At 63.7% G+C, this 24,412-nt stretch overlaps 2 protein-coding genes across 13 annotated transcripts in view; both read left to right on the top strand.

The window, feature by feature from the left end:
• The window catches only part of PLEKHG5 (pleckstrin homology and RhoGEF domain containing G5), a 133,275-nt gene extending 128,408 nt beyond the window's left edge, over positions 1 to 4,867 (top strand). For all 10 annotated transcript variants that reach the window (XM_048825215.2, XM_048825217.2, XM_048825218.2 and 7 more), the window contains 3 exons: positions 104 to 261; positions 528 to 1,466; positions 1,803 to 4,867. In XM_048825215.2, coding sequence (XP_048681172.2) covers positions 104 to 261; positions 528 to 1,466; positions 1,803 to 1,812 — 1,107 coding nt within the window. In that variant the 3' untranslated portion in view covers positions 1,813 to 4,867. The remainder of the gene's footprint in view (positions 1 to 103; positions 262 to 527; positions 1,467 to 1,802) is intronic.
• A 1,773-nt stretch (positions 4,868 to 6,640) lies between these two features.
• Positions 6,641 to 23,380, top strand: TNFRSF25 (TNF receptor superfamily member 25). Of its 3 annotated transcripts, none has more exons than XM_048825231.2 (10): positions 6,641 to 6,781; positions 14,864 to 15,095; positions 15,472 to 15,603; positions 15,820 to 15,972; positions 17,015 to 17,093; positions 18,702 to 18,760; positions 19,339 to 19,425; positions 19,587 to 19,624; positions 20,232 to 20,397; positions 20,605 to 23,380. In XM_048825231.2, exons 1-10 carry the CDS (start codon positions 6,752 to 6,754, stop codon positions 20,889 to 20,891), a joined length of 1,263 nt encoding a protein of 420 aa, XP_048681188.1. In that variant the 5' UTR covers positions 6,641 to 6,751; the 3' UTR covers positions 20,892 to 23,380. The 3 variants fall into 3 exon arrangements, with proteins under 3 accessions (XP_048681188.1, XP_074977169.1, XP_074977170.1); XM_075121068.1 differs by having other exon boundaries at positions 19,339 to 19,446; XM_075121069.1 differs by lacking the exon at positions 15,472 to 15,603 and having other exon boundaries at positions 19,339 to 19,446.
• Positions 23,381 to 24,412: the final 1,032 nt, after the last annotated feature.

Genomic DNA, 24,412 nt, shown 5'->3' with positions numbered 1-24,412 from the left:
CCTGACCGGTGTGGAGCCCCTGGTCTGGGATGGGGATCGGCGCCCCAGCTGGGGACGGCCGTGTTCTCCCGTTCCTACTCTGTGTCCTGCCCCTTCCCCACAGAACCTGCTGCAGCAGCTGCGTCTCCAGGAGCAGCAGCGTAGCCAAGGGCAGCATCTGCAGAGCCTGGAGGAGGGAGAGGACGGGGAGAGTGGGGCCTCGGCAGCCAGCTCGCCCACCATCCTGCGCAGGAGCAGCGACAGCCTGGACTCCCAACAATGGTACAGCCCCCCCGCCCCCCCGTCAGAGCTCAGGGGCCACGCGCAGTGCGGGCCAGGGGGCTGTCCAGCCGGGAAATGCGGCATGCCAGGTGCTGCACGGCCCTGCAGGAGAAGCCTGGCACCTCGTGCCATCAGGGCCCCAAGCACACATCACGCCCAGTGCTGGCCGCTCCCCTCGCTCCTGCCCCGCCCCAGTGTGCCGCAGCCTGGAGCCCTCCGTCCCTCCCAGCCCCCATCCCTGGCTGACTCTCCCCTTGCTCTTGCAGCCCCTCCGGCGGCTCCACGGAGACCATCTCAGTGGTGGTGGTGGATGCCAGCGAGGAGCGCTCCTTCCCGGACTTGGAAGTGGGGCCATTCAGCTCGCAGTCGGACGAGACCTCCATCAGCACCACCGCTTCGTCCACCACCCCCACCCGGGAACTGCTGGAGGAGGGCGGGGAGCTTGCAGAGACACGCGCCCCCCTCAGCTCCACTTGCCTGACGCTGGATCCCAGCGGCTGCAGGTCGGCGTCCATCGACAGTGCCTACGGCACCCTCTCCCCCACCTCCATCCAGGAGTTTGCTGAGGCGCAGCAGCTGGAGCCAGGGGCGGAGGATGGGGGGCCCCCGCAGGCGCAGCGTGCCCCCTCGCCCAAGCTGCGCCGCAGGACGCCCGTGCAGCTCCTGCCCTGCAAGGGGAAAGCGCTCAAGTCCAAGTCGGAGGCCAGCCTGCTGCAGCTGATCCCAGCCTCGCCCCTCCTTGCCCAGAGCAAGAGCCTCTGCGACCTCTTCACGGCTCCGGGCCCGGCCACGTTCCTGGCAGGCCCCAGCCAAGGACGTGCAGGGCGCGAGGCCCCGGCTGGCTGCCAGAGGACTAGCAGGGCGGGCGCCGGGAGCCAGGGTGGCCGGTCGGACTGCCGAAGCCTGGGCCCGAGCACCTGCAGCAGCAGCAGCGGTGGCTCCTCGTCAGAGCTCTCCGAGCCCGAGGAGCTGGCGTGCGCCAAGGGCTTTGCTTGTCCAGCCCAGAGCAGCGACGCCTCCCCTGCAGAGCCTGGGCAGGATGCTCCCCCAGCAGGGCCCGAGGGGGCTCCCGAGTGCTGCCAGGAGCCGCCCCTTGCGCACCGGACACTGTCAGACCCGCAGGTGGCCCAGCATCGCAAGCTGACCCTGGCTCAGCTGTACAGGATCAGGACCACCTTGCTCCTCAACTCCACGCTGACCGCCTCGTGAGTGTCACGGGGCTCGCTTGGCCTGGCCGGGGTGGGCGCGTGCGGGGAGCCCATGGGCCTCTTTGCACAGTCACAAGGACGCTTGCCGGGCCGCAGCCAGCTGGCGCCAGCAGCCCCAGGGGCTGGGCCATTGCAGATCTCCCTCACCCACGTGGCAGGGCACATGCATGGGGCAAAGTCTGGCTTTTCCCGTCAGTCTCCTTCCCTGAGTGGCAGCCCCGTGGCTCAGCGTTTCTAAGCTCAGTTCCCTGCGGTGGGGGGAGGTGCCCTGGGGCTGTGTGTGCTCCCGAGAGCAGCCGGCTAAGAGCGCCTCTGTTTGCCTGTCTCTTGCAGGGAGGTCTGAGAGCTGCAGGGGCTCCAGGAGAGGAGCAGGGCTGCCAGTTCCACCAACCCCCGACGATGGAGCATGAGCGCCCAGGGCGCTGGGAGATGTTAGGCTGCAGGCCCCAAAAGCAGCGGCCAGGAGCGTGTCAAGGCTGCGTGTGGATGGGAGAGAGACAGGGCACAGGTGTGTGGACATAGGGTGTGCGTGCGCGGATGCATGTCTCTGTGGGGAGTGTGCATATGTACACGTGTGTGTGGGGAGTGTGAACATGTACACGTGTGTGGGTGCACGTGTGGGGAGTGCGTACATGTGTGTGCGTCTATGGGAGCGTGTGCGGAGTGTGAACATGTACACGTGTGTGGGTGCGCGTGTGGGGAGTGTGTGTGTGTGGGGAGTGTGCACATGTACACGTGTGTGGGTGCGCGTGTGGGGAGTGTGTGTGTGTGGGGAGTGTGAACATGTACACGTGTGTGGGTGCGCGTGTGGGGAGTGTGTGTGTGGGGAGTGTGAACATGTACACGTGTGTGGGTGCGCGTGTGGGGAGTGTGTGTGTGGGGAGTGCATGCGAGTGTACGTGTGTGGGGGGGCACGTGTGGGGAGTGCGTACATGTGTGTGCGTCTATGGGAGTGTGGCGTGCCTGGGGACAGACTCCACGGAGCCGTGGCCTGGGTTCCTCCCTGAAGGTGGACGCGCTTGGGCTGGCCAGGGAGCCCTTCCTAGGACCGGGGCTGGCCGGGAGCTGCTCCTTTGCACTTTGAATCCCGGGAGCCCCTGCAGCCACGCCTGAGAACTCTGGAGCCGAAGTTGGGCAGAGGACGCCCCCTACAGGACCTGTGCTTCTCAGACATCGGTCGCTGTAGCCCAGCCCCACACTGCTGGCCTGGGCGGTGCTCGGAGAGTTCCTGGCAGTCAGTGAGCAGGGACCAGTGCTGCCACCTCATCCTTGGAGCGCCCCTGGTCCAGAGGGCTCTGCTGGGCTTCCGAACTCGCCTGTCCTGCCGCAGGCCTGCGGCCAGCTCCGAACTGACAACCCCACGCCCCAGGGTCTGGCAGCGCAGGCTGGGGCTTGTGAGCTAGGTGTGACTGCAGCCTTCCATGCACCGCTGGCCTGTTGCAATGGGGGAGACACACAAGCCACGTTGCATCAGGTTCAGCAAAAGCCAAACACTACAGCAAAGACTGGGACCTCCCGCCTGCTGGGACCCCATCGTCGAGCTTCCCACTTCTCTGTGAACCGTCTCTGCAGAGAGCTGTTTGTCGCAAGGGCTGCAGGGTGAAACCTGCCCAAGGCCCAGGAGCAGGGGGTTCGGAGTGCACTTTATTTGTGGTAAGCTGCATTTCCTGCAGCAGCACACAGCACCTACAGCTGGAAGGGAAGGGGCAGAGGGGAATAGCCAGAACTTTTCCCCTTCCTCTAAGCTCACATGCCATTGCGGCCTGCGGCCTGGGCACCCTGGAGCTCTCCCGAGGATGGCAGCTGTGTCCTGAAGGGGGTTGTGCTGCAGGAGCCAGAAGCAAAAGCCCCTTTAAATTCCAGCACTGCAGCAAGGAGCCAGACCTGGGCAGCCCCTGCCCACCGCCAGCCACCACGGCTGCTCTGTCGGCTCCCTGCTGGGGTGAGTTGCTTCTTCCTGCATGACCAAAGCCCCCGAAATGTGGTTTTCCACTGAGGATAACGCCCTGGGGGGCTGCGTTGTCACCGAGGCGGTGGGCTGGGTAGCTCAGGCACTGGCTCCAGGAAGTGGCGATGGGCTTACTGAGGAAGGGATCCAAACGTTGGCAGTGGGTGAAGAGGGAGGAGAGCTACAGTGAGGGGCACTGGCAGCGGGGTGCTGCCATGGACGCTGTGTCCTGCTGGCCATGGGCGTGGCAAGGTCACAGGGGCTAGGAAGGTGGAGGAAGCCGGGGCAGGCCAGGGAGTGGGGGTGATGTCAGACTGGGGAGGGGCATGGCTGGACCCATCAGCACCACATCTCCCAGCTCCAGCTGTCTGGGCTCCCGGCCTCACTTTTTGCGGGAAGGAAAGGCGGGGCAGTGGTGCTGGGGGCTGGGCCGCAGGGTCCCTCTCCTGCTGGCTGCCCTACTCGGCTGAGGGTGCGCTGCTCCTGCAGGGGTGCGGCTGGGGGCTCCCCACCTCCTGGGGGGCTGGGTCCTCCGGGCAGCTGGTGGCTGTTACAGGGAATCCCGGGCAGGCAGCCAGGCCAGGAAGGGCTGTGTATGGAGTGGCTAGCATGGAGGTGTGTGGGAGAGACCAAAGGAGCCTGTGGGGAGCGGGGGGCCACGGAGGGCCCTGTGCTGGCTAGTGTTCCCGCGGGTGGGAAGGGAGCGTTGGACCACTCTCCCACACTGGTCAGTGCACACGGTGCTGGGGAGGGGGCAATGCCATGGGGGCCTTGCGTAGGCCTCACTCAGACCCCTGCCTTTGGGCAACGCTTTGGCCACCAGAGCTGGTCTCTGGAGCAGCAGCAGGAGGCTTGTGCAGCGAGCACCCAGTGGCAATAAGCTCTTACCCCAACGCTTCCCACTGCAGCCCCAGGGAGGGGGACCACTTTTCCTTCCTGGCTGGGCTCCCTGCACTAAGCCTAGGCCCTCTGCAGCTGGGGCCAGTACTGCCTGGATGGCAGAGGGCAGGGCACTGCTGGGGAGTTCATTACACTTGGCTGCCAGCAGGCCGTGGAGGCTGCTGCAGAATGGCAGCAGAGAGTGGGAAGGGACATGGCGGCTGGGTGGCAGATTCCTCTGCCCGGTCGTTCCCAGCCCCGCGGGCAGGCACGCTCACCCAGGGATGTGTGTATATAAAGTTGCATATTTATTAAGCTTGGTGTTGATTTTCTGAAGCTGCGTCCTGGCTGGTTTGCGGCAGGGAAGCAGCGTTGCCTCCCCTTTTCCTCCCTGCCCCAGGTAGCTGAATGGCTGGGCCCCGGGCTGCCCTGGAGGGTGCAAAGCAGGAGTCCTCTCTTGGCTCTGGGGCTAGTCCATCTTGTCCGTTGAACATTATCCCTGCGCTGTGCTGTCCCGTCCTGCCGCCACTGCCTCCCAGGTGAACCATTAAAGACAGTGCGTGTGCGCTCAGTTGTTGTTTGTCCTTTAACAAGGGTGCGGGTGCGGTGGGGGCCCTGCAGCTGCTGGCTGGCAGTTGCTCGGGCGGCTGGCTGTGTTCTGGGGCCACGCAAAACACTGCCAGCCAACCTGGCCCCCCGGGAAACCAGAGCAGCCATCGCGTATGCCCTCCAGCCCTGCCCCTGACACGGGGTGAGGTGCAGAGCCTTGTTCCAGCCCCGTATCCTCCACAGGTCAGAGGGGTGAGAAGGCATCTTGGCATGGCTAGAATCCAGCCCCGGCTACTTCGGGCACGCCAGCTCCAGAGCACCAGGCATTGAGCTTCCTGGGTCCCGTGAATGCTGGGAGGTGGCAGAGCTGGGGTTAGGCACCATGGGGCAGGCCCCAGCCTGGGGGTCCAGTTCCAGCCGTTCTCCCATGAGCCTTTGTGCTTTTCCATGGCGCTAGGCCCAAGGAGCAGAAGCTGGTGTAGGGGTGGCGTGTGGCTACTGCCAGCTGGGCCTGCAGTGCGGGGGGTCAGCCTCACTCACCTGCTGCGGGAGAAGACCGCCCACGGCTCTGCTCCCAGGTGCCAGCCACAGGGGTGGTTTGACTTCTAACCTTGGGGCAGGGCAGCAGCACCAGGCAGGTCAACTAGGCCATGCGTGTGTGTGGTGGGGGGGGATTCCATGCCTGCCCAAGGCTTGCAGTTTTGGGGGGCAATGCCTCTGCCCCCCAAACTATACCCATGGTGCCAGCGTCCCTGGCAAGAGGCTAGGGCATGAACCTTCGGCTGCTTCTCTGCAGTCCTGCGCGGGAGCACGGGGCCAGGGCTCTGGGCTGATGGACTATGAGACGAGGCGGGCTGATAAAACTGCCAGGTTCTCTTGAGTTTTAGAGTCTCCCCCTTCCCTGGCTCCATGGCAGCACGAGCCCCTTGCTGGGGCAGGGGCAGGGCAGCTGTGGTTGTGCTGGCCTGGGGGGTTTAATGGCTCCCTGGGAAAACTCCCAGCCCTCGTATGAGTCCCCATCCCCCACCTGAAATTTGGGGTTTCAACTCAACCCCTTTTTGTGACATGTGCCTGCATTCCACAGAAAGCTCCAAGTTTCCAGCCAAAAATGGGGTCCAGAGCCCTCCCTGGCCATCGCTGGTGAGGGCAGGCGGGCAGAGGCCGGCGTGCTAGGACCCAGGCCAGGCCTTGGAGAGCAAAGCCACAGGTGGAAGGGGGCTGGGCCCCGGCCCCACCTCGTGCTGTGGTGCAGGAAGCCAGGGTGATGGGCTGGAGCCCTGGGCTGAGGGGTAGTGTTCGGGTGCATTCGCTGCCCTCTGCTTGGGGTGGAGCTGCCCTTTCTCCACAGCCCCACGGTGAGGTGTCCGTAGGCTTTCTGGGAATCAGGGTCGGCCCTCACTGTGTGGGGCTGGGGCTGGGGCTGGCTGGGCTGTGAAGATGTTTAGTTGCCACCTGGCAGTGCTTGCCCTGGAGAGGCGGGTTGCAGGAGAGCCCCAGGCCGGCCCCGCTGGGAGAAGGCTCTGGGCCTGGGACTCACCGGCTATGGGACATGTGGGAGGGGGCTGGCTCCCGGCAGGGAGGGGCAGGAGCACCAGCCCCTGCAGCTGTGCCGCCCCTCCCCCTGCCCATCTGCTTCCATGCCAGCTAGGCCCCTCCCCGCATTCGCACCGCCCTCGGTAGCTGTCGTGGTTTCACACCCCCCGGACTCATTTCCAGAAATGGATTTCCTCCCACAAGGGCTTGGTGTAAAAGCCTCAGCTGAGCGGGTGTGAGCTCACTCGTCGCCAGGGGGGTTACTGAGCGCATGGATTAGCTGCTGCCTCGCTCTGCCGCTGGGTTGTGACCAGCTCCCACGAGTAACCCCCGTACCCCGCCCCGGCATGAGCTGGCTTTCTAGGGCTCGAGGATGGAGAGCTGGGCCCTGAAGGCAGCTGGGGTAAGTCCTGCTCACTCTGGGATGTTCCTCACTTGCTCTAGAGTGAAGCAGGAAGCGCCCAGGGCTGGTGCAGCCTTGCTCTGGGAAGCTAGGGGGAAGTAGGAGAGGCCAGGAGATCTGGCTGGGGATGAGGGCCAGATCTCTGCATCGGTTAGTTTGGTTCCTACAGGCCAAAATCTGGTTTCTCGGTCTGAGCTGCTGCTTGGTATCTCAGGCATGAGGGACCCAGTCAGTGGACTGCTGATGCCCCCATGAGATCTTGGGAAGTTTACAGGAAGGCAGCTGAATTCACTGATGCAGGCATTGCTTTAGAGCCCCAGGGGCTTTCCAGGAAAGGGAAGACAGGGAGGAGAGAAAATGAAAGTGTGGGGGAGCCGCCCCAAGTTAACAATAATCATAAATTCATTCATCCCGAGGGCTCTGGAGCTCTTTACAAACTAGGTATGCCAGGATCACTTCCCCAACCCTAAAATGCAGCCGCCTCTGGGCTGTGCTGTGGTAGCATTTGAACAGTGCCCAAGCACACTGAGCCAGCCAGCAGAGAGCAAAGCTTGCTGTATTGTGTGTCAGGCTGAACAAACTCTTGGCGGCAGGGGCCGTGTCTCCACCCCATATGTGTGCACAGCACCCAGCCCATCCTGCCCTGGCTGCTGAGTGCCATCATGGTTCACATGAGCAATAAGGAGACCGTAGGCGCTATTGAGGACACGGGATGGGGTGTTTCGTGGGCAGCCCAGCTGCTGTTGTCAGAGTCCAGGGGCTGAGGCCCGAGTCCTGCGCTTACAGACGAAGAAAGGGGGCTGTGCTGGGGGGCCTGGCGGAGTCCTGCATCCTGCTGCAGTGAGGACTTGCGCTCTAACTGGCTTGGCAGGAAGTTGGGGTTTAGTGCTTTACATCACTTCACACCCTGGCCAGGCACCCGTGCCACCTCTGGCCAGCGGGCTGCGTGCAGGGCTGCCGTCAAGTGTCCTGCTCAAAGGTCACTTTTTAGACCAAGCTACGGCGGGGTGGGACCGGGGTCAGCTGGTGCAGGGGGCTGCGCTCAGCCGGGCTCGGGTGCCGGCATGCTCCCTGTGCCAGCCGAGCCATGTACCTGTGGAGCCTGGGGGCCGCCCTGGGCTCACTTGCATGGGGCTGGGGAGGGAAGCAGCCGGCTCTGCCCCACTGGCTGCCTGCTTGTAGGAGCAGCCTAGGAACGTGGCTGGGGCCTGCTCACTTCCCAGGGTGCTTCTGTCCAGCCTCTGCTTGGGCGATAGGGCCTGGGGCTACCAGCTGCATTTCCTGGCCTGGAGCCCCTCCCTGCTTTGCGCACTGGACCCACAGCCGCTCGCGCTGGGGGGACAGAAAGACTGACTTCAGCCCCTGCTACCAGCCTGGAAGGGCTGTTCTCGGGGCAGGACGCTCCAGGTCCCTTCCACAGGTGCCGCTCCCCACCTCCGCCCAGCCCTGCTCCAGCCCGGTTGCTTTCCTGCCGCCCTGCTGGGCCTGCTTAGGCAAAAGTGCTTTTCTTTAAAAGGGCAGCACCTGCCCAGCTCCCCTCTCCGCAGCTCTCTGCCCCAAGGGAACGAGGAGAAGAGCAGGAGCCCAGCTCTGCACCTGGCTCTGACAGACAGTGGCTGACTGGGCCCCAGCGTGGCTCATTCATGGGCACATGCTGGCACCCTGTGGGGCAACGAGCTGGCTGGCGTTGCCAGGACAAGGCCAGCTGCAGCTGGCCGAAAAGGCTCCACCAGGCGCCAGCTCAGCAGGGAGGCTGAGGAGACAGGTTCCCCGTCCCCTCAGCACTCGGCTGGGAGGGGCGTGGGGGCCTTGGGCTGCTACTGCCTGCAGTGGGGTGAGAGCTCAGGCCGGGGCTCTCCGCTGGAAATTCACTTGAGCAGCACCTTGGGGTGACGGAGTGGGGAGTGCGAGGGGGTGACGGGGCTGAGGGATGGGACTGTGCAGCCACGGGGGGACTGCAAGGCCACAGGGGGCGCGGGTGTGAGCCTGCAGAAGCGAGGGAGCGTGGCCATGGCGTGTGGCGCGAGGCTCCTTTCAGGGCAGCCCAGCGTGTGAGATGGGTGCAGCTGGCTGGGGGAGCAGGCCCTGCCCTGTCCCTCACCGAGCGGGCACATGGCCCGTTCCCCAGCGGGGAAACACGAAGGCAGGCAGTGGGAGCCGCAGCAGCCGCCCGGGGGAAGATCGCACCTCGACTCAGCAAGGCACCACTGACTCAGCGAGGGGGGCGGGAGGAGGGGCCCAGGCCTCCTCCCGAGCCTGCCAGCGCCAGGCCACGATCTGATCATGGAGCTATGCAAATGGGTGAGTTCATGGGCAGGTTCCAGCACAGCTGTGACAGATTTAAGAGAAAATGATGCAGCCCTTTAATCGGGGCTATCTTCACCCGGAACTCCGCCCACGGGCCAGAATCTCCAGGAATCCACACCCACGTGGCGGGGCTGGCAGGGCCCTGCAGCCCCTTTGTGGAGTGGCCGAGGGCCTTTCTGGGGATAAGGGCATCCCCTGCCCTGGCACGGGGGTTGGGGGGCCAGGCTCTGGAGAGCTGTGCGTGGGAGAGCAAGGGGGCTTGACGCTGGCCTGCCTGGTGCCACGGGAGCTCGGTGCGTGGGCGGGGAGAGCCGTGGGCCAGCGGGGCCTGTGCTCAGCCGCCATCTCCAGGCGCTGGGTGGGTGGGCAGCCAGCAGGGTCTGCGTTACATCCTGGGCACCAGACCAGGGGCTGGACGGCACCAGACCCGGGGCTGGACAGCCCAGGGGCGCCAGGGCCAGGACCAGACCCAGCTGTCCCATGTCTGTGGCGTCCCTGCCCAGAGTGACAACACACCATGTACCAGGCTCTGTGGTGGCTGGGGGGCGGGCGTGTGGCCTTCGCCTGGGGCAGGCTCCCTCCTACCCGGGGTCAGGGGCTGTGGCCGGTGGGCTGGGCATGCATCTGAGGAGGAAGGGAGTCAGGGCCAGAGCCCATCAGCTGGCCCCACGGCCGGTGCTGGAGTGTGGGCTGGCTGCCCCGCCGGAGCCACTCAGGGAGCTGGTGGGCCACGCCGTGGAGCTGGCTCGTATGGCTGTGTTGTGGTCTGCAGTGCCTGGAGCCCCCTCCTTTCTGCCCCCCCAGTCAGGGCCCCACTGCGCCAGGCTCTGCCTGCGCAACACAAAGCCTCTACCTCGAGGCGCTCGCACTGAGGGCTTGGTGACCGTCAGCTCTTGGGGGGTGGGGGTGGGGGTGCACTTGTGCGCTCATGTGTGTGTGTGGGTGCGTGTGTGTGCATGCAGCCCACAGCACAACAGGCCCTGAGCCGCAGGGCGGCCCCGGGCACTAAACACTGAGCACTACCAGGGCGCGAGACCCACCAGTGCCCTGGTGCCCCGCAGAGGGGTCAGCCCAGCCCGCAGCTGGGCCCAGTGGCCTTGGCCCTGGCATGCTGCTCCCCTCCCTGCGGGGCTGTCAGGGTGTGGCGCTCCCCAGCGGCTCCGGAGGTGGTGTGCAGCCCTGACCTACTTGGGCGGCACGTACTTGGTGCGATACCATCAGAGGCGAGGGGGAGCTGGGCCCGGCTTCCTCTAAGGGAGGAAATCACCTCAGCACCACGGCAGAGATTAAATAGGAGACTGACATTAACCCTCTGCTGCCCTGCCCGCCCCAGCGTGGCCCCCTCCCACGGCCATGGTCTCCGCCTAACCCAGCAGAGCAGCTCTGGGGCAGGGGCTGGGTACGGTGGGGCAGGGAAAGGCGAGGCAAGGAGCCCCGAATGCCCCAGCCCATGAGCACAGCGAGTGACACAATCATGTCCCATGGGAGGCCCTGGGCTCTCCCTGCTGCCCAGCCCTGAAGGCCAGCGGCCAGGCCGACGGGGCGACGCCTCCTTGCCCTGGGGCCAGTGGAAGTGGCCGTGTGGTGGGGGCTGGCCCAGCAACGCTATCCCACAATGCCAGGCACACGCGCAGGCTGGTGCTGTCACTCCCGCTGAGTGTCCCATGCCAGTGGTTGAGCTCAGAGCTGCAGGGGCCCCCTTTCCCCAAAGCAGCCCCCACACCTCCCCCGCCCGGGGGGGGCGGGAAATCACTGGCAGCACGAGACCGCCCCCCCAGGTGCCCCTGCAGCCCCGGGGTGCCTCTAGCTCCAGCCACAGTGAGCTGAACAGCTGGGAGCAGCCCCAATGGCTCAGGGAGGTGGAGCCGCCTCAGCGAGGAGATGGGGCCGTGGGGGGGGGGGGGGGGGCAGTCAATGCCAGTGGAACAGGGCCCTGGGGAGAGGCAAAGCCTGTCCCTGGTGAGGCACTTAGTGCTGTTGGGGCAGGACCTGGCCATGATGCTACCCGCAGCTCTCCAGCCCTGTAGGGAGGGCAGCAACACACACATCCCTGCCCTGTTCCAGGGGAATAAGGGGGGCCAAGGCAGGGCTTTGCTTGTGGCTGCGTGGCACACACTGGGCATATGTGAGAGCAGTCTAGCAGCCCCAGAAGCTGCCCATGGTGCCCCAGGGGCAGGGGCCTGGGCACCATCTCTGCATGGCACCACATTGCTGGTGAAAGAACATAAGAACGGCCTGACTGGGTGAGACCAAAGGTCCATCTAGCCCAGTATCCTGTCTTCCAACAGTGGCCCATGCCAGGTGTCCCAGAGGGAATGAACAGACCAGGTGATCACCAAGTGATCCATCCCGTCGCCCATTCCCAGCTTCTGGCAAACAGAGGCTGGGGTCACCATCCCCGCCCGTGCTGGCTAATAGCCGTTGATGGGCCTGTCCTCCCGGAGCGTATCGAGTTCTCGTTTTAAAGCAGAGCCATGGGGCCTGGTTCGCACTCGCTGAGGCTGTGTCTCAGGACTGCCCCGCGCAGCGTGGCCTGGCCACAGACTCAGGTAGGGCGCGGCGCTGGCCGGTTGCCCTGATCTGGGTAGAGCAGGGTGGCCAGGAAGTAAAGGAGCAGCCAGAGATGCCCAGCTCAGACTGGCTAGGTTCAAGCTGCTGAGGTAGAATATCAGGGTTGGAAGGGACCTCAGGAGGTCATCTAGTCCAACCCCCTGCTCAAACCAGGACCAATCCCCAACTAAATCATCCCAGCCAGGTCTTTGTCAAGCCTGACCTTAAAAACCTCAAAAGAAGGAGATTCTACCACCTCCCTAGGGAACACATTGCAGTGTTTCACCAAATCCTAGTAAAAAAGTTTTTCCTAATATCCAACCTAAACCTCCCCCACTGCAACTTGAGCCCATTAGTCCTTGTCCTGTCATCTGCTACCCCTGAGAACAGTCTCGATCCATCCTCTTTGGAACCCCCTTTTAGGTAGTTGAAAGCAGGTATCAAATCCCCCCTCACTCTTCTCTTCCGCAGACTAAACAATCCCAGTTCCCTCAGCCTCTCCCGATATGTCATGTGTTCCAGTCCCCTAATCATTTTTGTTGCCCTCCGCTGGACTCTTTCCAATTTTTCCACATCCTTCTTGTAGTGTGGGGCCCAAAACTGGACACAGTACTCCAGATGAGGCCTCACCAATGTCGAGTAGAGGGGAACGATCACGTCTCTCGATCTGCTGGCAAAGCCCCTACGTATACATCCCAAAATGCCATTGGCCTTCATTGGTGCTGGCAATGCCCTGAGCTGGGGCTGCAGGGCCCTGTGCCTGCCTGACGGGGCCCACCACCTGCTCTCTGCTGGGCTTGCCCTACACCAGGGCTCCTCCCGGGGATGGGCCAGGCCCTGGGCCTGCGCTGGGGGATCCCTGGGCTCTCGCAGTGGCTTTGTGGCTCTGTGGCAACAGGGGGCTGGACCCCGGGGGCTGACGAGCTGGGTGGTGTCCCTGTGCGTGGGAGGGGATCCCTGAGCAGGGTTGCCAGCGCCCCCGGTCATCGCTTGGGCCTGCAGGCGCTGCAGGGGGCTGTCTCCACACCAGGACACGGGAGCGTCCCACCCCGGGCTCCAGTACGCTGCCACGCCAGGGAGCTGGCTGCTGCCAGACCACATACAGTCCTTCTTGGGATGGGACCCGTGAGACCGGCCCCGCTGCCGCCTGGCTCCCAGCAGAAAGGAGGCTGCTTGTGGCCTGGCCTGGCCGCTGCCAGCCCAGTCCTGCCTGTGCCCAACCCTGCCCCGCTGCTCCATATCACACCCCCATGGAGATGGGTCTGGTCCCACCCCGGTACTGAGTTTGGCTCTGTCGGGCGGCATGCGGGGAGTGCTGGAGGCCCAGAAGGGCGGTCGCATCCTGCCTGCACAGCATCCTTCTTGGAGCCGCGGCAGTGGGGGGCGGGGCCCTGCCGACAGCCTCAGCACGCTAGCTGGGCTGGGAGCCCCACTTCCGCTCTGCTGAGCAGCCTGCTGCCACGAGCACCGTGCCCGCCGACTCCTAGGAAAGTGGTTAGCTCAGAGCCACTTACAGGAACAACTGCCCCAGGATGCTTATGCAACACTTTTCGGTGCCCTTTCAGTGTTAACCACACGGCCCATTTCTCCTCCTTTACCAGAATCTGTACCTTTGGCAGGAGCCTGGCCTGAGGTCGCCCCTGCTTCCGGCCAGGCACCTCCGCACCCAGTGTTCCCTGCAGTGGCTCGGTGAGCCAGAGGCTGCTCTGCGCAAATGCCACACGCCAAGTGGCTGACACAGGCAGGGGAAAATACCCAGCAGGGGCTGGCAGGGGGCATTCCCAGGGGGAGGGGACTGAGTGCTCTGGTGGGTTAGTCATGCAGAGTGCTCCACAGCCGCCCTGCCAGGAAGGGCTCCGTGCAGTGCTCCTCGCTGGCAGCTTGGCTCATGCAGGTGCTGGCCCCAGCAGTGTTGCCAACTTGGGTGATTTTAGCACGAACCTCATGCTATTTGGTGTGTTCTTAAAGCTCCAGCTCCTGGAGTCAAGTGACTGCTGAGCAGCTCGCCTTTCAGTAACAAACCCAGCAAGTGTCCTGCCCTGCTGGGTGTGGGGCAGCGCCTGGAAACAAGCCCCAACTGCAGTCCACAGCTGCAGTGGCTGGGACTTGACGTAGGGATGTTTCAGTCAAACTCAGGCCCTAAATCCAGCTGGGCTCACGTATCACCCATGGCCCCAGCCCGGCTTTCTCTCCTGACCCCCTGAGTGGTCCCCAGTGGGGTACTTGGCACCCCTGCTACGCCACAGGACAGCTAGCCCTGCCCTTACATCAGCTGGGCACCTGCAGCGGGATCAGGCTCTGCGTTTGACAGCACGCAGGCTGAGAGGCAGGGCAAGCCTGGGGGTGGGAGCAAGGGTGGCTGGGTGGGCTAAGCACCATGCTAGCCCCAGGCCCAGGTGCAGGGTTTTCCTGCCGCATCTCCCAGTGAGGTTCAGGACCATGGTTGTTCCAGGACACAGGCCCCTTGCAGCTGCAATGCACTGACTCCCTCTAGTGGAGGAGCTGGGGCACCCTCACCTAAGCCAAGTGGGTTTGGTTTCAAGGGCTGATCACTTACTACTGGAACAGTAGCACCAGCTGCGATCAGCCCCCAGGCCCCCTCCCCATTATAGCAGGCCATGCACTGACCCTCAGTGAGAGACAGTTCCTGCCCTATAGAGCCGAGGCAGACAAAGGGTGGGAGGGGAAACTGAGGCACAGGGTGCAGCCGGTTCCACGGTGACTTGCCCAAGGTGACCCAGCAGGTGTGGAAGGGCCAAGAATAGCACCTAGGCCCCCTCAGTCCCAGGCCCCAGCCCTCCCCACTGGTTTGGGAGAGTCGAGAGTGCATCTGACTCCTGCACTGCCGTGGGGGATGCTCCAAGGTTCCTTCTGGTTACACCTCCCCCAGGCTCCCATGCGACAGGGTCCCCCGGAGGGCAGCGATCACAGCACCTGCTGCTCTGGACTCCGCTGGAGCCTGGGTGGGATGAGGCAGTGGGCTCTGGTCAGCCTGTCCCACCCTCGGCGCCCCAGCGCTCGGTGCAGGGCTGGGCACGAGCTACAAGTGTCAAACCAGGGCCAGCTAATGAAGCGTTAGCTGAAGGCTCCTCTTGCGAGCTGAGGCCTGGCTGCTGCTGCTGACCTGTGGCCGCCCCTCGGTTTGAGCTCTGGGCTCCCAGAGGGCGCGGGGCTGGCGGGTGCAGCAGCTCCAGTCCCTGGCAACGTTCCCCTCTCTGTTCCTAGGGCTTTCTGGCTGCACTGCTGCTGACGGGCAGTGGGTTCCCGTTGTTGGGCACCCCGAAGCCACGGGCGGCCGGGGCTGCCAGCGAGCCCAGGAGGGCGAGGAGCCCGGCTGACTCTGCAGTGGGGCTGCACCATCACCAGCGGCACAAGAGACACGTGGCTAGAAACAACTGTGCGGCTGACCAGCTCTGGTACCCGACAGACAAGCTCTGCTGCCAGAAGTGCCCGGCAGGTGAGGCTCAGCACACCCCCAGCCCAGCACCAAGGCTGTGCCCGGCTCAGCGCTCTGCAAACAGGAGCGAGTCCGGCCCCGTGCGCCGGGGAACTGGGCCAGTGGTTTGCTGAGGTTACAGAGGCGCCACGGGCAGCGCCCGGACCTGACTCAGGGCTCCCTGCTCTCGTCACGGCACGAGGACCCCCCTCCAGGAAGGAATGGGGGGGCAGGGGCAGGGCATTGCTCCAAATCACGGGGCGCGCAGAGGCTGCTGCTGGCCTGGAGGAGCCGACCCAGTCAGCCAGCCCGAGCCCCTGGGTATCCCAGGCCACCCCCGACCTGCACAGCACCTGCGACTAACCCGCACGCTCACCCCGGCTGGTGTTGTTTGCAGGAACGTTTATGAGGGCTCCCTGCACGAGCCGTGGCTATGACACGGCCTGCGAGAGCTGCCCGCACGGCACCTACCTCTCCTTCCAGAACCTGGAGCGGAAATGTCGAAAGTGCTCCGAGTGCCACGCGCAAGGTAAGGCGCTGGGCAGGCCCCTCGCTGGGACGGGAACCCAGCCGCCCTAGCACTGAGCCGCCAGCCTCTCGGCCAGCCCTTCCCCACCCCACTGGCCGGGGCCCTCGAGGGGCAGGAGAGAGCCTGGGGAACGTGGGCCACAGTCTGAGAAGGAAGCAGCCCCCTTCCCCTCCCCTCCGCACAGAGGCCCGCTCAGGAAGCCTGTCCTGTGTTCAGCTTCCCAGGTCGTGCTGAAGAACTGCACTGAGACCAGCGACATCGAGTGCGGCTGTGGGGCCGGCCACTTCCGGCAGTGCACGGACCCTACCTGCAGAGACTTCACCTGCCAGGAATGCCGCAGGTGCAAGGGCAGGGTCACCCTGCAGAACTGTGAGTGTCCAGAGCACTGCCTGCCTGCCTTTGGATCCTGGCACTGGCCCCTGCTGCTGTCCCTGTCCCACTGCCCCCCGCGCAGCTCCCCGCCTGCCCCCTGCGCTGCCCCACTGAGCCCCGCGCAGCTCCCCGCCTGCCCCCTGCGCTGCCCCACTGCCCCCCGCGCAGCTCCCCGCCTGCCCCCTGCGCTGTCCCCTGCGCTGCCCCACTGCCCCCCGCGCAGCTCCCCGCCTGCCCTCTGTGCTGCCCCACTGCCCCCCGAACAGCTCCCCGCCTGCCCCCTGCGCTGCCCCACTGCCCTCCGAGCAGCTCCCCGCCTGCCCCCTGCGCTGTCCCCTGCGCTGCCCCACTGCCCTCCGAGCAGCTCCCCGCCTGCCCCCTGCGCTGTCCCCTGCGCTGCCCCACTGCCCCCTGCGCAGCTCCCCGCCTGCCCCCTGCGCTGCCCCACTGCCCCCCGAGCAGCTCCCCGCCTGCCCCCTGCGCTGCCCCACTGCCTTCCGAGCAGCTCCCCGCCTGCCCCCTGCGCTGTCCCTTGCGCTGCCCCACTGCCCTCCGAGCAGCTCCCCGCCTGCCCCCTGCGCTGTCCCCTGCGCTTCCCCACTGCCCTCCGAGCAGCTCTCCGCCTGCCCTGCTGCCCCACTGCCCCTCAAGCTGCTACACCCGCCCTGCCCCCCCCAGCCTCGCTGCGTTGTGCCCCCCCCCCCAGGCTCGCTGTGGCCTCAGGCCATGGCCCAGCTGGCTGAGGGAGTGCTGCTCAGTGGTGGGCTGCCATCTCCGACGCCCTCTCGGCCTACAGCCCACGCGAGGGGCGAGGGATCAGCTTTGCCTAGGCGAGCACCTGGTGGTGTGAGCTCAGCGCCCGGTGTCTGAGCCGACACTGAGCAGCACCCAGTCCCTCTAGCCCAGGAGCATGTGCCGAACGCCAGCTGCTGAGCCCCTGCTGACCTGCAGCCTGCCAGCGAGGACAGGCCTGCCTCCCTTACCCCCAGGCCACACCCCTCCTCGCTGGCAGGCGCTAGCTATGTGCAATGTCTTTCAGGTTCAGAGGAGGATGCCCAGTGTGGGGACTGCCAGCCTGGCTTCTACCTGGAGGGCAGCGAGTGCCGAGCATGTGCCACGTAACTACCCTGGGCTTTCTTGGTTTGCTTCCCCCTACAGCTCTCCCATTAGACACCATCCTAGGGGATTTGCAGGGCAGCTTCACCCGGCAGATCTCAGCACACTGGCTGCAGATGCCAGTCCAGCTGTTAATGAGGCGAGCTCTGCGCCCCTGGTGGTCTCCATGCCTCCCGCTGGGCAGGGGCCCTCCAGCAGGCTGGGACAATAGTTATGAGCCCCAGAACTTCACAGTGATGGTTTGTCAGCAAACTCAGGCTGGGAAGTGCCTTATCTGCGATGCTCACCTGCCACAGTTCAGTCATCCCATCCAAGAGCAGAAGCACTCTCAGGTGACTGGCTGACCACTCACACTGTCACTAGCAAATACCAGTCCCTGGGGTTCGCAAAACCCCCTGGTGTGAAACGGACGTGACCCATCCAGCAGAGCCTGTGTGTGCAAGACATGGAGCCATGTGCAGACACCAGGGTGATGGACTGGAGAACAGAGACTAGGGCTACACTCCAGATAACATGGGGATTGTCTACATGTCGCATTGTTCCTGATTAACTCCTGTCACGGAGTCCCTGGGCGATGCTCTGGAACTGCTCCCTATGATGCCAGGCAGGACTCTGGGGAAGTCTCCTTTCTGGGAGCAGCCTGTCTGCAGGGCACACAGCTCACACAATTTCCCCCTTCCTGGGTCTGACCTCGGAGCATTCAGCATCCTCTGCCCCTCCGTGCGCTTCCCACAGCCAGTCCGCCCAGGCAGGCTCCTGAGGAAGCCAGAGGGTCCTGCTCCCCAACTTCGCAGTCAGACGTGACTCTCAGCCAGCCAGTAAAACAGAGGTTTATTAGATGACAGGAACATGGTCTAACACAGAGCTTGTAGGTGCAGAGAACAGGACCCCTCAGCTGGGTCCATTTTGGGGGGCAGTGAGCCAGACAACCACGTCTGCAATTCACTCCATGTCCCAGCCAGCCCCAAACTGACTCCCCCTCCAGCCCCTCCTCCTCTGGGCATTGTTCCTTTCCCCGGGCCAGGAGGTCACCTGATTCCTTTGTTCTCCAACCCTTTAGCTCTCACCTTGCAGGGGGAAGGGCCCAGGCCATCAGTTGCCAGGAAACAGGGTGTCGGCCATTCTCTGTGTCCAGACTCCTGCACACACCTGCCCTCTAGGGCTCTGCAATGATCATACACCCTTATCCCACCACCTAGATACTTAAGAACTGCCTAGGGGAAACTGAGGCACCCCCACACTATTCAGAGGAAACATTAAGAACAGTCCCACTTCGTCACAACTCCTTGGTCTGGAATCGGAGTGGCCACACATGGAGCTGGTCAGGCCCAGCTAGTACACTTGCCATTCACCCCCTGCCTTAATCTGCATTGACTGTCATGTGTAGACAAGCCCCTAGTCAGACCAAACAGCTGTCTGGTGTTGAGCACCAGGGGGCGTGGGAAGGTATCTCCAAAGCCGCCCATGGAACGTGGCAGGGCTGGCGGTGGGACACTGGCCCTGACCGAGCCACACCGGACCTAGTGCCAAGGCGCTCGCTCTCCCGGCACTCTGGGAAAGGACAGGTTAGACGCCCACTTTCTGTTTCTCTTCACCATTCCCCTCTGCAGCCAGAGCCCCGAGAAGTGCGGCGAAGCGTGTGGCAGGCCATGTGGTGGCAGCAGCCAAGGTAGGTGGGAGGGTGGCTCATGGGGAGGCGCTGGCATGGCATGGCAGGAACGGGGGGTGTCAGGACAGGGGCGGGCGCTGGGCCAGGATGTGCTCAAGGGGCTGCGGGCTCTGCCTGGCCTACAGGGGCGAACTCAGGTCTACTCGGGGGGAGCTTGGGGCGGGTACTGCAGGGATTCAGCGCTCAGGGGAGGCCCTGCCTCCTCGCACCATTGCCTAGCCAGGAGCAGTGGTATCGAGCCCCCGGAACCCACATGCTCGTCACCGGCCTCCAGCTAACCTCGCTGCGGCTCCATCCCGCCCCCTCCTGCGGCTCGCTGGGGCAGGGCCTGGTCTGAGTAAGTGTCCTGTGATTCCTGAGCCAGGCAGCCCCTTGTGCTGGTGTCCAGGGCGGTGTGTGCCGGGAGCTGCGGCCAGGCTGAACTCTGGCACTGCTGGGCAAGACCCCAAAGCAGCTGCACCGGCAGGAGCGACCCCAGCCTTGCCTAGGCTGTCCCTGGCGCCAGGGCTTCAAGGGGGAGGTGAGCAGAGCATGCTGCAGGCAACTGAGCTGGGACCTCCCCTGCGTCTTTGTTTCAGGCTTCGGGCTGGAGTACGTCCTGCTGGGCCTCATGGGGCCCCTCTTCCTGGGAGCGCTCGTCATCTACCGCAAGAGGAAGATGCTCAGTAAGGATTCCCCAGCAGCTGGTAACCCACCCCCGCGATGTCTCAGTGATTAGCCTTCCCCTCGCGTTCGACTCGGAGTCTTGCACAGCAGAGCCCCTGGCCTGGGCTAAGGGAGGCCCTGTGCTCAGAGTTGACTAATGGCTCCGTCTCTCTCCTCGCAGGTGAGGCCGCAGCAGTTAAAGACTCGAGGCTGCAACAGGTGAGAGCCCAGGCCGGGCACACAGGATCTGGCCTGGGCCTAAATGCATTGAGCATGCTGACTGCGACCCTTTGCCTGCGCCATCGGCGGGGCCCATGCGGGGTCTGGCTGCCCATGGCATACGACAGTGCTCGCCCAGCCCCCCACCCCCCCACGCTGCTTGGGATGGTCGTGGCTGCTGGCCCTGCTCGTGCTGCGACCTGGAGGCTGGGGGCATTTGCAGCCATTTATGGCTAGTTTGGATCCAGGTGAAGGGCCGTAGTTCTCCCCTGCAGGCTGGTCATTGGCACGAGGAGATGCGTTTGATGGGTCTCAGCTAGTTCCCAGTGAGCAGGTGCCCACCCCCGCTCAAGGCCCCCTCACTGGCAGCCTCAGCAGAGGGGCTGGGGACTGAATGGACGAGGCACATTCTCCCTCTTATTTCAGAGCAACTTAACCTAGCCCAGGGTGTCTGCCCAGCCAGGAAGCCCCCACCCCCTGCCCCGGCCCGGTAGGGAGCTGCCCCTTCGGCAGACTTCTCCCCTGCCCTGCCGCACCCGGCTGCTGGCTCCCCGCCCGCCAAGAGATCAAGGCTTCCCTCGCAAACAGTGGCTTCTTTCTGTTCCAGGTCTCAGCGTGTCCGTCTGGCACCGCAGAAAAGCCCCTGGAGTCGCAGGGTTTGCTCCACCTTCAGATCACGGAGCCATCGCAAATGAACGGCAACGCCTGTCCAGTCAGGCCCCTCGGCAGCCAGGACACCTGGGAGTCACCCGCCAAGCCCCAGGACACAGCAAGTAAGCCACGCACTGCAGAAAGGCGCCTTGTGCCACGGCACATACAGCCACCCAGCGGCTTGCCACCATCCAAGCCCCTCACCCGGGGCACCGGGGCTGGCACAGGCATGTCATACAGCTCATCGCTGGCTCCCCTTCAGCCCCTCCTTCTCTGCAGGGCTGCTGTGCCCCGGGCTCTGGCTGACGCTCTGTTCTGCTGTCCCGCAGGGCCCCTCCCTGGCGTTCTCCCGCAGGGCAGCAAGCTGTACGACATCATCAACACAGTGCCCGTGCGGCGCTGGAAGGAGTTCATGCGGGTGCTGGAGCTGCACGACGGCGAGATCGAGGTGGTGGAGCTGGAGTTCACCCACGTCCGGGACCAGCAGTACGAGATGCTGAAGAGGTGGTACCAGCAGAAGAACGCCACGCTGGAGTCCATCTTCTCGGCCCTGGAGCGCATGGAGCTGGCCGGCTGCGCTGAGGAGCTGAGGCAGCGGCTGCAGAGGTGCCCGTGAGCCTGCCCAGCAGCGAGTGGCTGAGGCTGCTAGCCAGGGCTGGCTTCCCCGGCTCCCCTCCATGGGCTCTGACTTGGGACGGGAAGGAGAAGGCCTCTCCCAGGCCAGTGAAGCCAGCCCTGCTGTCGCTGTGGCCTGGCGCTTGGAGGAGCAGGTCTGGCTGCTGCTCTACATCCAGGAAGCTGCGTCCCTGGCCCCTAGTGCGGGAGGGCAGGTCTCTCAACGCCCGCAGCAGTGTTGTGCCCGGGGCCAGCACAGGCCCCTCTGCACAATGGCGGCACTGGGACGAGAGGGGACACACAGCGGGCAGCACCACTCCCTCCCCTTGTAAGGAAAGCCTGCAAGTGCCACCTGGCTTCACATCTCCGCCCGCGAGGAGCCGGGTGTGCGGATGGCAGCAGAGCTGTGCCGGGGGTCACCCTGCGAAGGACAGCGGGGGGAGCAATGCACCCCTGGAGCCACAGACTTGGTGGTGGCAGCCGACCAAGGCAGGCAGAGGGTCGGTCTCAGCATCATTGCCTCTGTGCTGCTGAGTCACGCTTCCCTCGCTCGGCCCTCAGCCTCAGCTGGGCTCCATTTCCAAACGGGCCTCTCCAGAACCCCCGCCCCACAGGACGCAGGCCCTGGAGAGCCCTCTGCGCCCTCCCTGGCCGTGCCCAGTGGCAGGACGCAACAGGCCCTCTCCTGGAACCCCAGCTTTCCCTCTGAAGCGGGAATCGGGGGCTTGATGGAAAGCCCCTCCCCCATCCTGCTAGGTTTGCAAATCAAACCCTGCTCAGCCAGCCCCAGAAACAGGGCATGGAGCGTTCCCGCACTGGTTTGCATTAAGCAGCCATAGCTAGGCTGAGCACCACGGAGCAGCCCAGTGCGGGGGCTGCAGGAGAAGCCCAGGAGGGCTGGAGCACCTGCTGACAGCTTAGTGCTAACTCTCCCAGCCGTGGCTGGTAGTTTGGGCAGCTTCCTAGATCCCATTGGCTAAGGAAGGGAGCGTGTCTCCTGGCTAGTCAGGGCACCAGGCAGTCCCCTGGGCCCTGCTGCTGAGTCAGGGCATGACCTTGGGCCAGTCAGCTCACCGCTCTGGCCCTATTTCCCTGTGTGGGATGCTGCTAACCTGCGTCGGGCAGCGGAGCTCACTGAGCCCCGGGGGCAGGAGATGCTGCCAGCAACAGGCTGGTCCTAGTGTCAATGCCCAGGGTTCTCTGGAGGAGGGGCTCAGGACCAAGCCAGATCAGAGTTGAGCTGAGGGGCCTCATCCTGTGCTCAGTGCTGACCCGACAACACGAGCACCTGATGAAGCAGAGGGGTGACTCCTCTCGTGCTCCCTATGGGCTCAGCATCCCCTGGGGCTCCCCACTGCCCATACCCGGGTCCCTCGCCTGCCCCCAGCCTGCTTAGTGACTCTAAGCCACCCCAGGGAGATGGCAGCTGTTCTAGGAGCCTCACTCCAGGGCTTGCCGTCTCTGCTGAAAAAGGCACTTTGTGTGCGTGCCTGTGTGGCCAAACTCAGGAAGAAAAATGCTCGCCAAAAATGCTGCCTCCCCCGGAAAGAACACACCTCTGCACAGAGCCTTAAAGGGACAGGCAGCTGGGTGGCGTGGCATGGCCCAGGAGACCTGCCTTGTTGGCAATCTGCAAAATTCCCCCATCACGTGGGAGCCTTTAAAAGCAGCTGGGCTGGATTACTGCCACCTGGGGCCTCTGCTCGGCCCAGGTGGGGGCAGGTTTTCCAATCCCCCAGTGGCCAGCTCAGCTGTGAGTGCGTTAGTCCAGCAGCCCCCGGGGGAGGGCTGGGGCGGGGGGATTGGAGCACTGTACCAGTAAGTATTGTTACTTATCTTCTGTAGACATTTTATGTCAATTATTTGTATTGCTGGCTCTGTCCTGCAGTAGCAGGGGCAGACTCGTTCTGTTCTTGTGCTGCAACAGGTCGGTGCCTCTTCCGAGCTGGGGGCTCTCCCCACTCGCTGAGGAAAGGTGGCGGTTTTGTACCTTATTTATACCCCATGTTGCCTTGAGGAAACCGATCAGAATTGGTTACATGTCACACCCACTGCTGCTGCTTCATAACTGAAAAGGGGTCTCAGCCCTCTTGCTGGGGAGAGGGGTGGGGAAGCCCTGCCTGGGTCTCTGCTAAGGAGAGGGTGCCTAATGATGGGTGTTTGTGGTGGGGCAGGTCATGCTGAGCCCCAGGGGAGCTGGAGATGCTCAGTGTCACTGAGGTCAGACCATAGGTGCCCCAGCTCCTAGTGCTAGGGGCTTCAGTGAGCCGTGTCTCCGTGTACAGAGAAGGAGCAGCCAGCACCTTCCTGAGCAAGTCTCTCTGCTCCAGCTGGGCCTGGGAGCACAGGCTGCCTTGCGGCAGGCTGGGGCTGCATGTTAAAGTGGGCTCTGGAATGCTGCAGGGAACAGCAGAGCTGGGGGACAGGGACCGGGGACAGGGCTCTTCCCCTGTGTCTGTAACTGACAATAAATCTGTGTGGTGTTGCCCAGCCTCAGGTGTGGCTTTTCCTCTGGGAGGGGCTGGAGGCCGGGAAATCCCCCGTCCCTGAGCTTGGGGAGAACCAGCTGCTCCCAATCCCTTATTTCTGGACAGTCCCAAATACCTCATGGACCAAGGAACCAAGCAGATGCTGGGGGGCTCTTGAAATGCAGTCCAGAGGGCTGGGCTGATGTCAATGCACGTGGTTAATTTTGTTAGTGCTTAGCTAATGATAATATTTGCTAACTAATTACTGTTAAATGAACTAGACTCCCCTCTGGGCTGCCTTAATGAATTTAGCAAGCTGGCTCAGGGCAATTCAAACCCACTTACTCGGGTTGCCTAGGTCCTGCTCTCCTCCCCTCGCTTGGCTTTTTCTATCTGAAGTTTGGGTAGCTAACTAGAGAGAGGCAGGAATGCAAAGGGCCCAGCTGCCCTGCCACAGGAGGACACGGAAAGGATGCTGCCTTCTGGAAGGAGTCCGTGGCAGGGGCAGATGCAATTGGAACCAAAAGGTCGGTACCCCCGCGGGAGCTGACTCGAGGTTGTGTCTGTAGCAGGGCAAAGTCCTGGTCCTTGTCGCCTCTCCCAGAGTCTATATTTAGATAATATCAATTTTCCAGCTGGTGGAATCGGCCTTTGCTCATGAGCTGTCTTTGGCCTCAGCGGGTCTGTTGCTCTGAAGAGGCATTGTCCGGTCCGTTGGGAGCAGGTCGGCGCTGGGAATCTGTACCCAGTGCTGCACGTTCATAGCCAAAGAAAATCCACGTCAACAAGAGAGAAAATCAAGGAACTGGCAGAAGCTGTCAGGGGGTGTCCTGTGCCCAAGCAGTTCCCTGGAGAAGGGGCAGGCCTGCCCCAGCTGGGCTGTGCTGGCAGGGTCCTGCCCCTGGTCACTTGTTCCTGCCCTTGCCATGGAATGAATATTGGGGGGCTAATTTAAGTCTTGGATGTGACCGAATTGAAAGCAGAACTGACCCCCGCCCCCGCCCCAACTCCTTGGCAGGGGCAGCTCAGTGCTCTCTGCGTTGCTGGTCCGTGC

The sequence above is a fragment of the Caretta caretta genome, chromosome 18 (assembly GCF_965140235.1).
Source record: "Caretta caretta isolate rCarCar2 chromosome 18, rCarCar1.hap1, whole genome shotgun sequence".
Taxonomy (NCBI): Eukaryota; Metazoa; Chordata; order Testudines; family Cheloniidae; genus Caretta; species Caretta caretta.
Note: the sequence above shows the minus strand (reverse complement) of the source record. Positions and strands in the feature narration are given on the sequence as shown.